This window comes from Staurois parvus, unplaced genomic scaffold (assembly GCF_062004578.1).
Source record: "Staurois parvus isolate SC_StPar_1 unplaced genomic scaffold, SC_StPar_1.0 ptg002121l, whole genome shotgun sequence".
NCBI classification, from domain to species: domain Eukaryota; kingdom Metazoa; phylum Chordata; class Amphibia; order Anura; family Ranidae; genus Staurois; species Staurois parvus.
This window is the reverse complement of record NW_028319917.1, coordinates 238,628-254,221: the sequence shown is the minus strand read 5'-3', so window position 1 is coordinate 254,221 and position 15,594 is coordinate 238,628. Positions and strand designations below refer to the sequence as shown.

The 15,594-nt window shown below is 45.8% G+C and overlaps 1 protein-coding gene across 1 annotated transcript in view; it reads left to right on the top strand.

Annotated features, from left to right (window-relative positions):
* Positions 1-15,594, top strand: part of LOC149432654 (uncharacterized) — a gene marked incomplete at its 5' end in the record, with an annotated part of 98,067 nt that overhangs the window by 39,002 nt on the left and 43,471 nt on the right. Inside the window, 3 exons of the mRNA XM_089665088.1 lie at positions 1,872-2,204; positions 4,755-5,045; positions 12,365-12,592. Of these exons, the coding sequence (XP_089521214.1) occupies positions 1,872-2,204; positions 4,755-5,045; positions 12,365-12,592 (852 nt within the window). The remainder of the gene's footprint in view (positions 1-1,871; positions 2,205-4,754; positions 5,046-12,364; positions 12,593-15,594) is intronic.

Below are 15,594 nucleotides of genomic sequence, written 5' to 3'. Positions count from 1 at the left end.
GCAAAGGTCCAACAAGGAACATACTTGGTCTGGCTTGAGTTCTGTTCATCTATCAGATGGTCTTCTCTGGTTTCAGATGTTTTCTTACATTCTCAATAACCTCCGCTGTTGGCATACAGGTGCAAAGTGATGTGTAATCATAGGAAACCCTTGTCTCTTTTGGCTGTAAGGCTTTCCTTTCCATTTCCTCCATGTATAGGTTAGCCACAGTAAGAGACAATGGTGATCCCGAACCTCCCGCTTTTCTCTCTGTAAACGTTATCCTTGTACATGAAGTAGGTGGTCTTGGGACAAAGGTCCGGGGAGGAACATACTTGTTCTGACTTGAGTTCTAATTATCTGTCAAGGGTCTTCTCTGGTTTCAGATGTTATCTAAAATCCTGAATAGCCTCCGCAGTTGGTATAGAGGTGAATAATGTTGTAAAATCATAGGATACCCATGTCTCTTCTGGCTGGAAAGCTTTCCTCTCTGGGCTTCCTCCATGTATAGGTTAGTTACAATAGAAGACAATGGTGATCCCAAAACTCTCACGTTCCACTCTGTAGAAGTTATCCTTGTACGTGAAGTAGTGTTGGGGCATAGGTCCAGTAAGGAACATCCTTGGTCTGCCTTCAGTTCTGTTCATCTGTCAAGGGTTTTTTCTGGTTTCTGATGTTTTCTTACTTACCTCAGTAGCCTTCACAGTCGGTATGCAGGTGACAAGTTACGTGACATCACATAGGCCTTCTTCTCCACTTCTTACATGTACAGGATAGCTACGTATGGGGCCAATGGCTGATCCCTGAGCCCTTCCTGTCTATAGAAGACATGCTTACTGGGTTACCTACAGAAGACAATGGTGATCCCCTAGCTTCCATGTTGCTTTCTGTAGAAGGTATCCTTGTAAGCAAAGTAGGTGGTGTTTAGCCAAAGGTATATCAAGGAACATACTTGGTCTGGCTTGAGTTCTGGCCATCAGTCATGGGTCTTCTCTAGTTTTAGATGTTTTCTTACATCCATAGCCTCTGCAGTTGGTATACAGGTAAAAAGTGATGTGACATCATAAAACACCAGTGCCTCCTCTGCCTGTAAGGCTTTCCTCTCCGTTTTCCTCCATGTCCACGTTAGCTACAGTGGAAGACAATAGTGATACGATCGCACAGCCATGTACCTGTCTGTAGACATTATCCTTGTACATAAAGTAGGTGATGTTGGGGCAAAGTTCCATCAAGGGACATACTTCGTCTAGCTTGAATTCTGTTCATCTGTCAGATAGTCTTCTCTGGTTTCAGTTGATATAGAGGTGATAGAAGGTGATAGTTGATATAGAAGTGATGTGAAAGCATAGGAAACCCTTGTCTCTTCCAACTGTAATGCTTTCCTCTCCACTTCCTCAATGTACAGGTTAGCTATAATGCGAGACAATGGTGATCTCATAGGACAGCCATATACCTGTCCGTAGAAACTACCCTTGTACATGAAGTAGGTGGTGTTGAGGAAAAGGTCCAGCAAGGAACATACGTGGTCTGGCTTGAGTTCTGTTCCATTGTTGAAGGTTTTCAATCTTGTTCCATATGTTTCTTTAAGTTCTCAATAGCCTTGGAAGTCATGCAGGCAAAAAGTCATGAGACATCATAGGACACCATTGTCTCTTCTATCCATAGCAAGCTGGTTTCACAAGGTGGTTTCACAGACCCTCACATCTCCTATCACGTTCTTGGACCCCAAGCATCTGCCTAGACACAACTTCCTCAACATTATAGAATAATTCCAGTTAAATACAACTAACCTGTACTAATGACTTCCTGTCTACACAACACATGACAATGACAAGGACCCCCCAGGAATGCCAAGAACTCCATTGTGATTTTCATCTTAAATCTCTACACAGGTGAAGCCCTGGTGACCTCTGTTGCCTATGACGCCGCATATCTTCCATGTTCCTTTAATTTTATACAAGGAGTGGAAAACCTGATAGTCGTCTGGGAGAAGACAGGAAAAGATGGCAAAAACGTGCAGGTCTACAAGTCTGTGAATGGTCAGAATGATCTATCCAATCAGGATTCTCAGTTTCGAGGACGTACAGTTTTTTCAGGAGACTTCTCACAGGGGAAGCTGGACCTAACCCTGATGGGAGCCACCTGGAACGATGGCGGGGTTTATTACTGCCGAGCTGCCAATAGAATAAATCACGGAGACAACGTGGTGGTATTATCCGTCAGTGGTAAGTTCTGTCTGTAAGTTTTGTGATATCAAATGTGCCCAACAATATTAACATCTTCCAGGTATGACCTTCGTGCCAGGCGCGGCATAATACTGAGTGCTCTTCTGGTTTCCTTCTGCTCTCTTCTCTTTTTACATCTCTCTGTCGGCCCATCGGGATGACTGGGTAGACCTTCTACCCTGGGCAGAGTTTGCCCTTAATAACCATGCCAGTGCCAGTACTGGTGAGTCTCCCTTTTTCACTGTGTATGGCCATCATCCTTCTGTGCCAATTCCTGTTCCCATCTCCTCTGAGGTGCCCGCGGCTGCAGGGACACAACGATCATTCGATTCTATCTGGGCAGAGGTTTCCAAGAATTTACGTCTGGCAGCTTCCAAGTACAAAGCAGCTGCAGATCTTCATCGCCACGTGAGGTCCAAATTTCTCCCTGGTGACAAGGTTTGGCTCTCTACGAAGAAAATCCATCTACGGGTACCCTCTATGAAATTTGCTCCTCGGTTCATTGGTCCCTTTACCATCCTCTGCCAGGTCAATCCTGTTGCTTTCAAACTTCACCTCCCTTCACATCTGAGAATCCCTAATGTTTTCCATGTTTCTCTTCTAAGACCATAGATCATCAACAGGTTTTCCCATCCTCATCATCATCCTTCCCCATTAGTGAGTACCACGGATACGTATGAAGTCAAGCAAATCTTGGATTCCAAATTCCTCAGAGGGAAGCTTTTGTATCTAATTGACTGGAAGGGATATGGTCCTGAGGAGAGGTGTTAGATTCCTTCTACTGATGTTTCTGCACCCCGTCTGGTGGAACTTTTTCATCAGAAGTTTCCTCTTAAGCCTGGCCCTAAAAAAGTGGGGAAACCTCATAAGGGGGGGTACTGTCACAAGTTAGCCTGCAGTTTCTTGTTTGCGTATTCTTACCTCCTTGCTGCAGGGCTGTTCCTGATCCCTTTCACATGTGTGGACTGTCTGTGCTCACCTGTGGGCGTCGTCTACTGTTCTCTGGGTTTTATTTCTTTCCCTTCCATCACTTCCTGGCCCGCCTCCTAGTTTCCCTGTGTATATAGGACATGCTCAGTCTAGGCCACTTTGCCTGAGCAACTTCTTAGTTCTCCGAGGTCCTGTTTGTTGTTACTCCTGTATCCTGAATCTGATGACCCGTGTACCGACCCTGCCTTCGTTCACCGGCTGTGCTTGATTTCTGCCCGTCCTGACCTCGGCTTGTCTATTGTATTTCCTGTTGTCTCCTCCCATTGTACTCTGCGAGCATTCTCCGCGTCCTCAGCTGGGTGTACCTGGGGGCCGCGACCTGGTTCTAGCTCGCTTCAAGCCCATCCCCACCATCAGGGGCTCTGGTGAAGAAGCAGGCTGAGGCTTAGACTCCACAGGGAACACCGAGTTGGCGATCCACAAGGGCTCACTACCAAAGGCTCTTGACACTCTCCTTTCTCTTCTCCTTTCTCTCACCTCTCTACTCTTCTCTCATCTTCTCCCCACAGTCACACACTATTATTATTACCAGAGGAGCTTACACTCTAATGTCCTCTCCCCCGCAGTCCCATCAGTCTCTGTACCAGAGGAGCTTACACTCTATTGTCCCCTCCCCAACGGTCACATCAGTCTCTGTACCAGAGGAGCTTACGCTCTAATATCCCCTCCCCCACGGTCACATCAGTTTCTGTACCAGAGGAGCTGACGCTCTAATGTCCCCCCCCCACAGTCACATCAGTCTCTGTACAGAGGAGCTTACACTCTAATGTCCCCCCCCCCACAGTCACATCAGTCTCTGTACAGAGGAGCTTACACTCTAATGTCCCCTCCCCCACAGTCCCATCAGTCTCTGTACAAGAAGAGCTTACGCTCTAATGTCCCCTCCCCCCCAGTCCCATCAGTCTCTGTACCAGAGGTGCTTACACTCTAATGTCCCCTCCCCCACAGTCCCATCAGTCTCTGTACCAGAGGAGCTTACGCTCTAATGTCCCCTCCCCCACAGTCCCATCAGTCTCTGTACCAGAGGAGCTTACGCTCTAATGTCCCCTCCCCCGCAGTCCCATCAGTCTCTGTACCAGAGGAGCTTACACTCTATTGTCCCCTCCCCAACGGTCACATCAATCTCTGTACCAGAGGAGCTTACGCTGTAATGTCCCCTCCCCCACGGTCACATCAGTTTCTGTACCAGAGGAGCTGACGCTCTAATGTCCCCTCCCCCACAGTCCCATCAGTCTCTGTACCAGAGGAGCTGACGCTCTAATGTCCCCCCCCCCCACAGTCCCATCAGTCTCTGTACCAGAGGAGCTGACGCTCTAATGTCCCCTCCCCCACAGTCACATCAGTCTCTGTACCAGAGGAGCTGACGCTCTAATGTCCCCCCCCCCCACAGTCCCATCAGTCTCTGTACCAGAGGAGCTTACACTCTAATGTCCCCTCCCCCACAGTCACACACTATTATTATGATACATGTATATAGCTCTGACATATACCGCGGCGCTGTACAGAGATCACTGATCCGGTGCCATCACATTGAAGTTGCTCTCTCTGCTCTCTCTCTAGCTCCGCCCCTACAGAAGATCCAGAGAGCGGCTGAAGATGATGTCACTCTGGTGCCGAAGTATTTTGGCTTCCCGACAGAAATAAACTGGAAGGTGAACAATAATAAACTGGTGGAGATGGAGTTGGAGTCACCCAAACCGCATTTTTACCGCCTCGCAGACAGAGCCGCCCTACAAAATACCGGATCCCTGACCATAAGAAATCTGACCAAGGGGGATTCGGGGGACTACAAGTCGGAGGCGATCGTGAATAATTACATCCAAGAAACCGAAATACGTCTCTCTGTACTCGGTGAGTCCGTGTGACAACTGCCATTTATGGGTGGAGTCTCCCGATCGGGATCCCGGCACGCCTGGGCCAGCCTTGCATTGCAGAAGGGCTGAATATCATAGTACATTGTGAAGCATATTTAGGGGGGATCTGTCACCCCCCAAGATGCCGTGTGCACCCAACACCCACATGCAAGAAAAATAGATTTTAAAAATACATTCTTAATACAGGGGGGCAAAAAAGTATTTAGTCCCCACCAATTGTACAAGTTCTCCCACTTACAGAGATGAGGGAGGCCTGTAATTGGCATCATAGGGAGACCTCAACTATGAGAGACAAAATGAGAAAACAAATCCAGACAATCTCATTGGCTGATCTGGAAAGAATTTATTTGCAAATTATGGTGGAAAATAAGTATTTGGTGAATATGAAAAGTTCATGTCAATACTTTGTTATATATCCTTTGTTGGCAATGACAGAGGTCAGACGTTTCCTGGAAGTCCTCACAAGGTTGGCACACACTGTTGCTGGTATGTTGGCCCATCCTCCATGCAGATCTCCTCCTCCATGCAGATCTCCTCTAGAGCAGTGATGTTTTGGGGCTGTCGCTGGGCAACACGGACTTTCAACTCCCTCCAAAGGTTTTCTATGTGGTTGAGATCTGGAGACTGGCTAGGCCACTCCAGGACCTTGAAATGCTTCTCACGAAGCCACTCCTTCGTTGCCCGGGCGGTATGTTTGGGATCATTGTAATGTTGGAAGGCCCAGCCACGTTTCATCTTCAATGCCCTTGCTGATGGAAGGAGGTTTACACTCAAAATCTCACGATACATGGCCCCATTCATTGTGCCCTGTACATGGATCAGTCGTCCTGGTCTCTTTGCGGAGAAACAGCCCCAAAGCATGATGTTGCCACCCCCATGCTTCACAGTAGGTATGGTGTTCTTTGGATGCAACTCAGCATTCTCTCTCCTCCAAACATGATGAGTTGTGTTTCTACCAAACAGTTCTTTTTTGGTTTCATCTGACCATATGACTCCCAATCCTCTTCTGGATCATCCAAATGCTCTCTAGCAAACTTCAGACGGGCCCCGGACATGTACTGGCTTAAGCAGGGGGACACGTCTGGCACTGCAGGATCTGAGTCCCTGGCGGCGTAGTGTGTTACTGATGGTAGCCTTTGTTACGTTGGTCCCAGCTCTCTGCAGGTCATTCACTAGGTCCCCCCGTGTGGTCCTGGGATTTTTGCTCACCGTTCTTGTGATCATTTTGACCCCAGGGGGTGAGATCTTGCGTGGAGCCCCAGATGGAGGGAGATTATCAGTGGTCTTGTATGTCTTCCATTTTCTAACTATTGCTCCCACAGTTGATTTGTTCACACCAAGCTGCTTGCCTGTTGCAGATTCAGTCTTCCCAGCCTGGTGCAGGTCTACAATTTTGTTTCTGGTGTCCTTCAACAGCTCTTTGGTCTTCCCCATAGTGGAGTTTGGAGTGTGACTGTTTGAGGTTGTGGACAGGTGTCTTTTATACTGATAACAAGTTCAAACAGGTGCCATTGATACAGGTAATGAGTGCAGGAGGAGGAGCCTCTTGAAGAAGAAGGTCCAGGTCTGTGAGAGCCAGAAATCTTGCTTGTTTGTAGGTGACCAAATACTTATTTTCCACCATAATTTGCAAATAAATTCTTTCCAGATCAGCCAATGAGATTGTCTGGATTTGTTTTCTCATTTTGTCTCTCATAGTTGAGGTCTCCCTATGATGCCAATTACAGGCCTCTCTCATCTCTGTAAGTGGGAGAACTTGTACCATTGGTGGTGACTAAATACTTTTTTGCCCCACTGTATATTCTTCCCATATATATGGACCTATATTTCAAATACTACAATTTTGGCCGTATTCAATATATTTCTAAAATATACATTTAATATATTTGTGAATATAATAATAAAAATATATTAAGAACACACGCTGAAATATATTTCAAAGTGTCACTTGGAATGCATTTACAAGTATATTTAAAAATCTATGTTTAAATGCATTTTTTTTTAGATGTTCAAAAATATCTGGAAAATTATATTTTAATTTACATTTTTGGAATACATTTTAAAATATATTTGCGTCGGCCAATATATTGTAAATATATGTCACATGTACCGTATTTTTCACTTCATAAGACGCACCTTGGTTTTAGAGGAGAAAAACAAGAAAAAAAATATTCTGAACCAATGGACTGCAGACACAGTACAGGAGATGACCAGAGACTGCGGACACAGTACAGGAGATGACCAGAGACTGCGGACACAGTACAGGAGATGACCAGAGACTGCAGACATAGTACAGGAGATGACCAGAGACTGCGGACACAGTACAGGGGATGACCAGAGACTGCGGACATAGTACAGGAGATGACCAGAGACTGCGGACATAGTACAGGAGATGACCAGAGACTGCGGACATAGTACAGGAGATGACCAGAGACTGCGGACACAGTACAGGAGATGACCAGAGACTGCAGACATAGTACAGGAGATGACCAGAGACTGCAGACACAGTACAGGGGATGATCAGAGACTGCGGACATAGTACAGGGGATGACCAGAGACTGCAGACACAGTACAGGAGATGACCAGAGACTGCGGACACAGTACAGGAGATGATCAGAGACTGCAGACACAGTACAGGAGATGATCAGAGACTGCAGACACAGTACAGGAGATGACCAGAGACTGCGGACACAGTACAGGAGATGATCAGAGACTGCAGACACAGTACAGGAGATGACCAGAGACTGCGGACACAGTACAGGAGATGACCAGAGACTGCGGACACAGTACAGGAGATGATCAGAGACTGCAGACACAGTACAGGAGATGATCAGAGACTGCAGACACAGTACAGGAGATGACTGGAGACTGCGGACACAGTACAGGGGATGATCAGAGACTGCAGACACAGTACAGGAGATGACCAGAGACTGCAGACACAGTACAGGAGATGACCAGAGACTGCGGACACAGTACAGGAGATGACCAGAGACTGCGGACATAGTACAGGAGATGATCAGAGACTGCAGACACAGTACAGGAGATGACCAGAGACTGCGGACACAGTACAGGAGATGACCAGAGACTGCGGACACAGTACAGGAGATGATCAGAGACTGCAGACACAGTACAGGAGATGACCAGAGACTGCGGACATAGTACAGGAGATGACCAGAGACTGCGGACACGGTACAGGAGATGACCAGAGACTGCGGACACGGTACAGGAGATGACCAGAGACTGCGGACACGGTACAGGAGATGACCAGAGACTGCGGACACGGTACAGGAGATGACCAGAGACTGCGGACACAGTACAGGAGATGATCAGAGACTGCAGACATAGTACAGGAGATGATCAGAGACTGCTGACCTTTGGGGAGGGAGGAGGAGCGGGTACCTGAATTTGACAGGTACCCGCTCCCACTTCCGCGGAGTTGTCCTTCCTTCTTCTTCCCGTGGCGGCTTCTGTGACAGCCGGGTGCCCACTGCGCATGTGCGAGAAGCGCTGCGCTTTGTGAATGTCCCGGAGCCTTCTGGGACCTGTCATGTGTCCTTCTCATGCATGCGCAGTGGGCACCTGGCTGTCACAGAAGCCGCCGCGGGAAGACTGCAGCGCTGGAGCGAGGAACAGGTGCGGTCCTGCAGGAGAGAAGAGCTGAGCGGCCGGCCCGGTATCCTGACATGGTGGCGGCAGAACTACCGGACAGGTCGCTTTATATTTGCTCCATAAGACACACTGACATTTTCCCCCTTTTTTTGGGGGGAAAAAACTGCATCCTATGGAGCGAAAAATACGGTATATTTTTTTTTCTAAATATATTGGAAATATATTTCTCTTCCATATGGGGAGACTCCTTTTATATTCATGTACTTTACATTAAATATGTGCATGTAATAAAGCTGATATTTTTTTACAAAAAAGTTTTCCTTGAATATTTAGTGAAGGAAATGCGTATTTGCTTCCCTGCTGATGGTGAATGTTCGCCCCTCACACAGAAATGATTGATCTAAAAATCAAATGGTAGGTGTCAGGGGCGGACTGACAACTCATGGGGCTCTTGTGTCCCTGCCCAAACTCAAAAAACCTGTGAAAAAGGTACCAAGGACAGCTCATGGGGCCCGAGTTTCCAAATGGTCAGTCCGCCCCTGATAGGTGTATTGTAACACTGAGAGACAGAATACAACAACAAATTCAGCAGAAATGCGTCTAACAAATGATGACGGATCTGCATGTTCATGAGGGAAAGAAGGATTTGATCCCCTATCATTCAGCAGGATTTCTGGCTCCCAGGTGTCTCTCATACAGGTAACAAGCTGAGATTAGAAGCAGTCTCTTAAAGGGAGTGCTGCTAATCTCATTGTGTTACCTGTATAAAAGACACCTGTCCACAGGAGCCATCAAACCATCAGATTCCAAACTCTCCACCATGGCAAAGACCAAAAAAATGTCCAAGGAGGTCAGGGACAAGATGGTAGACCTACACAAGGCTGGACTGGGCTACCAAACTATGGCCAAGCAGCTTGGTGAGAAGGTGACAACAGTTGGTGCAATCATTCACAAATGGAAGAAACACAAAACAAGTGTCAGTCTCCCTAGGTCTGGTGCACCATGCAAGATCTCCCCTCGTGGAGTGTCAATGATCATGAGAACAGTGAGGAATCATCCCAGAACTACACGTGAGGATCTTGTCAATGATCTCCAGGCAGCTGGGACCACAGTCACCAAGAAAACAATTGGTAACACACTACGCCGACAAGGACTGAAATCCTGCAGTGCCCGCAAGGTCCCTCTGCTCAAGAAAGCACATGTCCAGCCCGTCTGAAGTCTGCCACTGAACATCTGAATGATGCAGAGGAGGACTGGTGGGAAGTGTTGTGGTCAGAGGAGACCAAAATCCAGCTCTTTGGCATCAACTCAACTCGCCGTGTTTGGAGGAGGAGGAATGCTGCCTATGACCCCAAGAACACCAGCCCAACTGTGAAACATGGTGGTGGAAACATTCTGCTTTGGGGGTGTATTTCTGCTAAGGGGACAGGACAACTGCACCGCATCAAAGGGATGATGGATGGGGCAATGTACCCTCAAATCTTGGGTGAGAACCTTCTTCCCTCAGCCAGGGCATTGAAAATGGGTGGTGGATGGGTGTTCCAGCATGACAATGACCCAAAACACACGGCCAAGGCAACAAAGGAGCGGCTCAAGAAGAAGCACATTAAGGTCCTGGAGTAGCCTAGCCAGTCTCCAGACCTTCATCTGATTGAAAATCTGTGGAGGGAGCTGAAAGTTCGAGTTGCTAAACGTTAGCCACCAAACCTTAATGACTTGGAGAGGATCTGCCAAGAGGAGTGGGCCAAAATCCCTCCTGAGATGTGTGCGAACCTGGGGGCCAACTCCAGGAAACGTCTGACCTCTGTGATTACCAACAAGGGATTGGCCACCAAGTACTAAGTCATGTTTTGTTAAGGGGATCAAATCCTTCTTTCCCTCATGAACATGCAGATCAGTCATCATTTGTTAGACGCATTTCTGCTGAATTTGTTGTTGTATTCTGTCTCTCAGTGTTACACCGAACATTCCATTGTTAGACCGATCATTTCTGTGTGAGGGGTGAACATTCCATTGTTAGACCGATCATTTCTGTGTGAGGGGCGACCATTCCATTGTTAGACCGATCGTTTCTGTGTGAGGGGCGACCATTCCATTGTTAGACCAATCGTTTCTGTGTGAGGGGGGAACATTCCATTGTTAGACCGATCGTTTCTGTGTGAGGGGCGAACATTCCATTGTTAGACCGATCATTTCTGTGTGAGGGGCGAACATTCAGCATTAGGGGGGAGCAAATACACATTTCCTTCACTGTACATATAATACCATATTGCTGCAGAAAGTCCCTCTGGGGGGGTGTTTTTGGACATGTGTCTATTTAGGGACGAGCGGCTAGATACTCAACTCCTATTGGTTTTGATCTATTTGGGTGTCACCCACCCTCCCCATCCCCCAATAGAGTATTTTTTCACACTTCAAGTTTAAATATTTACATTATTATGTTTTTCTTCTTTTTTTTTGTACAGTGAACATCTCCTGTTTTTGAAGTATTACATCTTGTGGGGAAAAAACCCTGAAGACCTTAGATATGAGTGAGTTCCAGGGTCAGAAACGGGTGCATTTAATGCCCACCTTATCAAACTGATTTTTTCCCAGAAAGAACAAACTGAAACAGAAATTTTTTTGCCGTTTTTAGGTCGGGAAAACTTCTGGAAAATAAATCGGCGCTTTTTTGGCACAGTCAAAGTTTTGACAAATGTGCCAGAGAGAAAATCAACCTACTTTGGGGTTAAAGACCCATAAAGGCTGTAAGAGGAATCATTTCTCCTTGTCTCTGGCTGCATTCCTGCAGCCATTGAGAAATACTGTGTGAGCTGTGATTGGTCACAGCTTGTCACATGGTACAAGGCTCTTGTGAATAGCCCTGTACCATGTGATCTCTGATCATTCACAGATTTCACACGTAGTAAGCAATGATGTCAGAAGTGACAGTTTACTATTGTTCATGTGATCACTGATTGGCCAATCAGTGATCACATGATCAGGATCTCACCCAGAGGTCCCATACACCGGATCGCAGTGCCGCATGATCCCAGGGAGAGCGCACAGGCTGCAAATGTGGGTACCATTTATAAACGTCCACCCGTTCCTGCACTGCTCCCATCCGGCCATTTATGTACATGGACCGGACGGGAAGAGGTTAAATACATGTATGTAATAAAGCTGATATTTTTTTTTTACAAAAATGTTTTCTTGAATATTCCTCCGGGACCTGGATTCATGTGGTTTCATCCTGGACGTCATACCGTATTGCTGCAGAAATGTCCCACTGGGGGGTCCTTTTGTATTAACCTCTTGCTGACAAACCCTTTAAGGCATGGGTGTCAAACTGGCGGCCCTTTAGCTCTTGCCAAACTCCAAGTCCCATGAGGCATTGCAAGATTGACAGTTACAAGCATGACTCCCAAAGGCAGAGGCATGATGGGACTTGTAGTTTCGCAAACAGCCGGAGGGCCGCCAGTGTGACATCCTTGCTTGAAGGAGTTGTCAATGATGAGAGGCTTCCCAGTCACGTAAATCACTGGTTGGCACAGCGATTTCATGATCAGGAACCCGTTCCTGGCCCCTATCAACGCCACAAACATTCTTCGTATATGGAAGAAAGCCGACTTCCGTGGTGCTGCATGTGTGTGACTCCGGTGTGAGGGTGGTAAAATGGGTCCTAATTTTTACCGTCTTTTCCTACAGATCGTGTGTCCAAGCCCGTCATCATTAACAACAGCACCAGTGAGCATGTTATCCTGCTTTGCGTGTCCTCCACAACCAACGTGTCCTACAAATGGTTGGTCAACGGAGGAGAAACGGCTGGACAGCAATACACCGCATCCAGACCAAAAGAGGACGTGACGCTGAACTGCACTGTGAAGAACTCCGTGTCGGAGGATAGCCAAAGTATAACCATCCTTTATAAACCAGGTGAGAGACACGAGAAATACAAATGGGGCAAATATCAAATGTTCTCCAGCTATTTTGACTTCTGGCCAAATGCTCTTCAAAAACACTCACCGGCCACTTTATGAGGTCCACCTTGCTAGTCCCGGGTTGGACCCCCTTTGGCCTTCATTCTTGGTGGCATAGATTCAACAAGGTGTTGGAAACGTTCCTCAGAGATTTTGCTCCATATTGACATGGTGGCATCACACAGTTGCTGTAGGTTTGTCGGCTGCACATCCATGATGGGAATCTCCAGTTCCACCACATCCCAAAGGTGCTCTATTGGATGGAGATCTGGTGACTGTGGAGGCCATTGGAGTCCAGTGACCTCATTGTCATGTTCAAGGAACCAGTTGGAGATGGTTTGAGCTTTGTGACATGGAGCATTATCCTGCTGGAAGGAGCCATCAGAAGATGGGGACACTGGAGTCATAAAGGGATGGACATGGTCAGCAACAATACTCAGGTAGGCCGAGGTGATGAAACGATCCTAAAATGGTACTAAGTGGCCCAAAGTGTGCCAATAAAATCTCCCCCACACCATGACACCACCACCACCAGCCTGAACCGTTGATACAAGGCAGGATGGATCCACCACACCATGAGACCACCACCAGCCTTAACCATTGATACAAGGCAGGATGGATCTACCACACCATGAATCCCACCAGCCTGAACCATTGATACAAGGCAGGATGGATCCATGACACCACCACCACCAGCCGGACCGTTGATACAAGGCAGGATGGATCCATGACACCACCACCACCAGCCGGACCGTTGATACAAGGCAGGATGGATCCATGACACCACCACCACCAGCCGGAACCGTTGATACAAGGCAGGATGGATCCACCACACCATGACACCACCAGCCGGAACCGTTGATGCAAGGTAGGATGGATCCACCACACCATGACACCCCCACCACCAGCCTGAACCGTTGATACAAGGCACAATGGATCCACCTCACCATGACACCACCAGCCTGAACTGTGGATACAAGGTAGGATGGATCCCCCACACTATGACACCACCACCAGCCTGAACTGTGGATACAAGGTAGGATGGATCCACCACACCATGACACCACCACCACCAGCCTGAATAATTTGTTATATTTTTTGAGGGTTAGGGGTTAATTTATTATTTATTTATACCTAGTATTTATTTATGATTTTTTTTTCACTTGTGTATTTATTTTACATTTATTATTATTATTATTATTACCATAACAATAAATAAATGTTGAGAAAATAATAAGTAAAATACTATACATAAAATAATAAATAATCAATAATAAAATAATAAAATACTAATCCCAATCCTAACCCTAATCTAACCTTAACTAACTCCGTACCCTAACAAAAAAATAATAATAATAATAATAATTTGTTCTATTTTTTAAGGGTTGGGGTTAATTTATTATTTATTTATACCTAGTATTTATTTATGATTTTTTTTCACTTGTGTATTTATTTTAAATGTATTTATTGATGCAAGGCATGGAGGAGCTCAGCTATGAGGAAAGATTAGAGGAACTGAACGTATTCTCTACTGAGAAGAGGAGATTAAGGGGGGATATGATCTCCATGTATAATACATAAGGGGGGGGATATGATCTCCATGTATAATACATAAGGGGGGATATGATCTCCATGTATAATACATAAGGGGGGATATGATCTCCATGTATAATACATAAGGGGGGATATGATCTCCATGTATAATACATAAGGGGGATATGATCTCCATGTGTAATACATAAGGGGGGATATGATCTCCATGTATAATACATAAGGGGGGATATGATCTCCATGTATAATACATAAGGGGGATATGATCTCCATGTATAATACATAAGGGGGTATATGATCGCCATGTATAATACATAAGGGGGATATGATCTCCATGTATAATACATAAGGGGGGATATGATCTCCATGTATAATACATAAGGGGGGATATGATCTCCATGTATAATACATAAGGGGGGATATGATCTCCATGTATAATACATAAGGGGGATATGATCTCCATGTATAATACATAAGGGGGGATATGATCACCATGTATAATACATAAGGGGGGATATGATCTCCATGTATAATACATAAGGGGGATATGATCTCCATGTATAATACATAAGGGGGGGATATGATCTCCATGTATAATACATAAGGGGGGATATGATCACCATGTATAATACATAAGGGGGGATATGATCTCCATGTATAATACATAAGGGGGGATATGATCTCCATGTATAATACATAAGGGGGGATATGATCTCCATGTATAATACATAAGGGGGGGATATGATCTCCATGTATAATACATAAGGGGGGGATATGATCTCTATGTATAATACATAAGGGGGGATATGATCTCCATGTATAATACATAAGGGGGGATATGATCTCCATGTATAATACATAAGGGGGGATATGATCTCCATGTATAATACATAAGGGGGGGATATGATCTCCATGTATAATGCATAAGGGGGGGATATGATCTCAATGTATAATACATAAGTGGGGATATGATCTCCATGTATAATACATAAGGGGGGGATATGATCACCATGTATAATACATAAGGGGGGGATATGATCACCATGTATAATACATAAGGGGGGGATATGATCACCATGTATAATACATAAGGGGGGATATGATCTCCATGTATAATACATAAGGGGGGATATGATCTCCATGTATAATACATAAGGGGGGATATGATCTCCATGTATAATACATAAGGGGGATATGATCACCATGTATAATACATAAGGGGGATATGATCTCCATGTATAATACATAAGGGGGGGATATGATCTCCATGTATAATACATAAGGGGGGATATGATCTCCATGTATAATACATAAGGGGGGATATGATCACCATGTATAATACATAAGGGGGGGATATGATCACCATGTATAATACATAAGGGGGGATATGATCTCCATGTATAATAC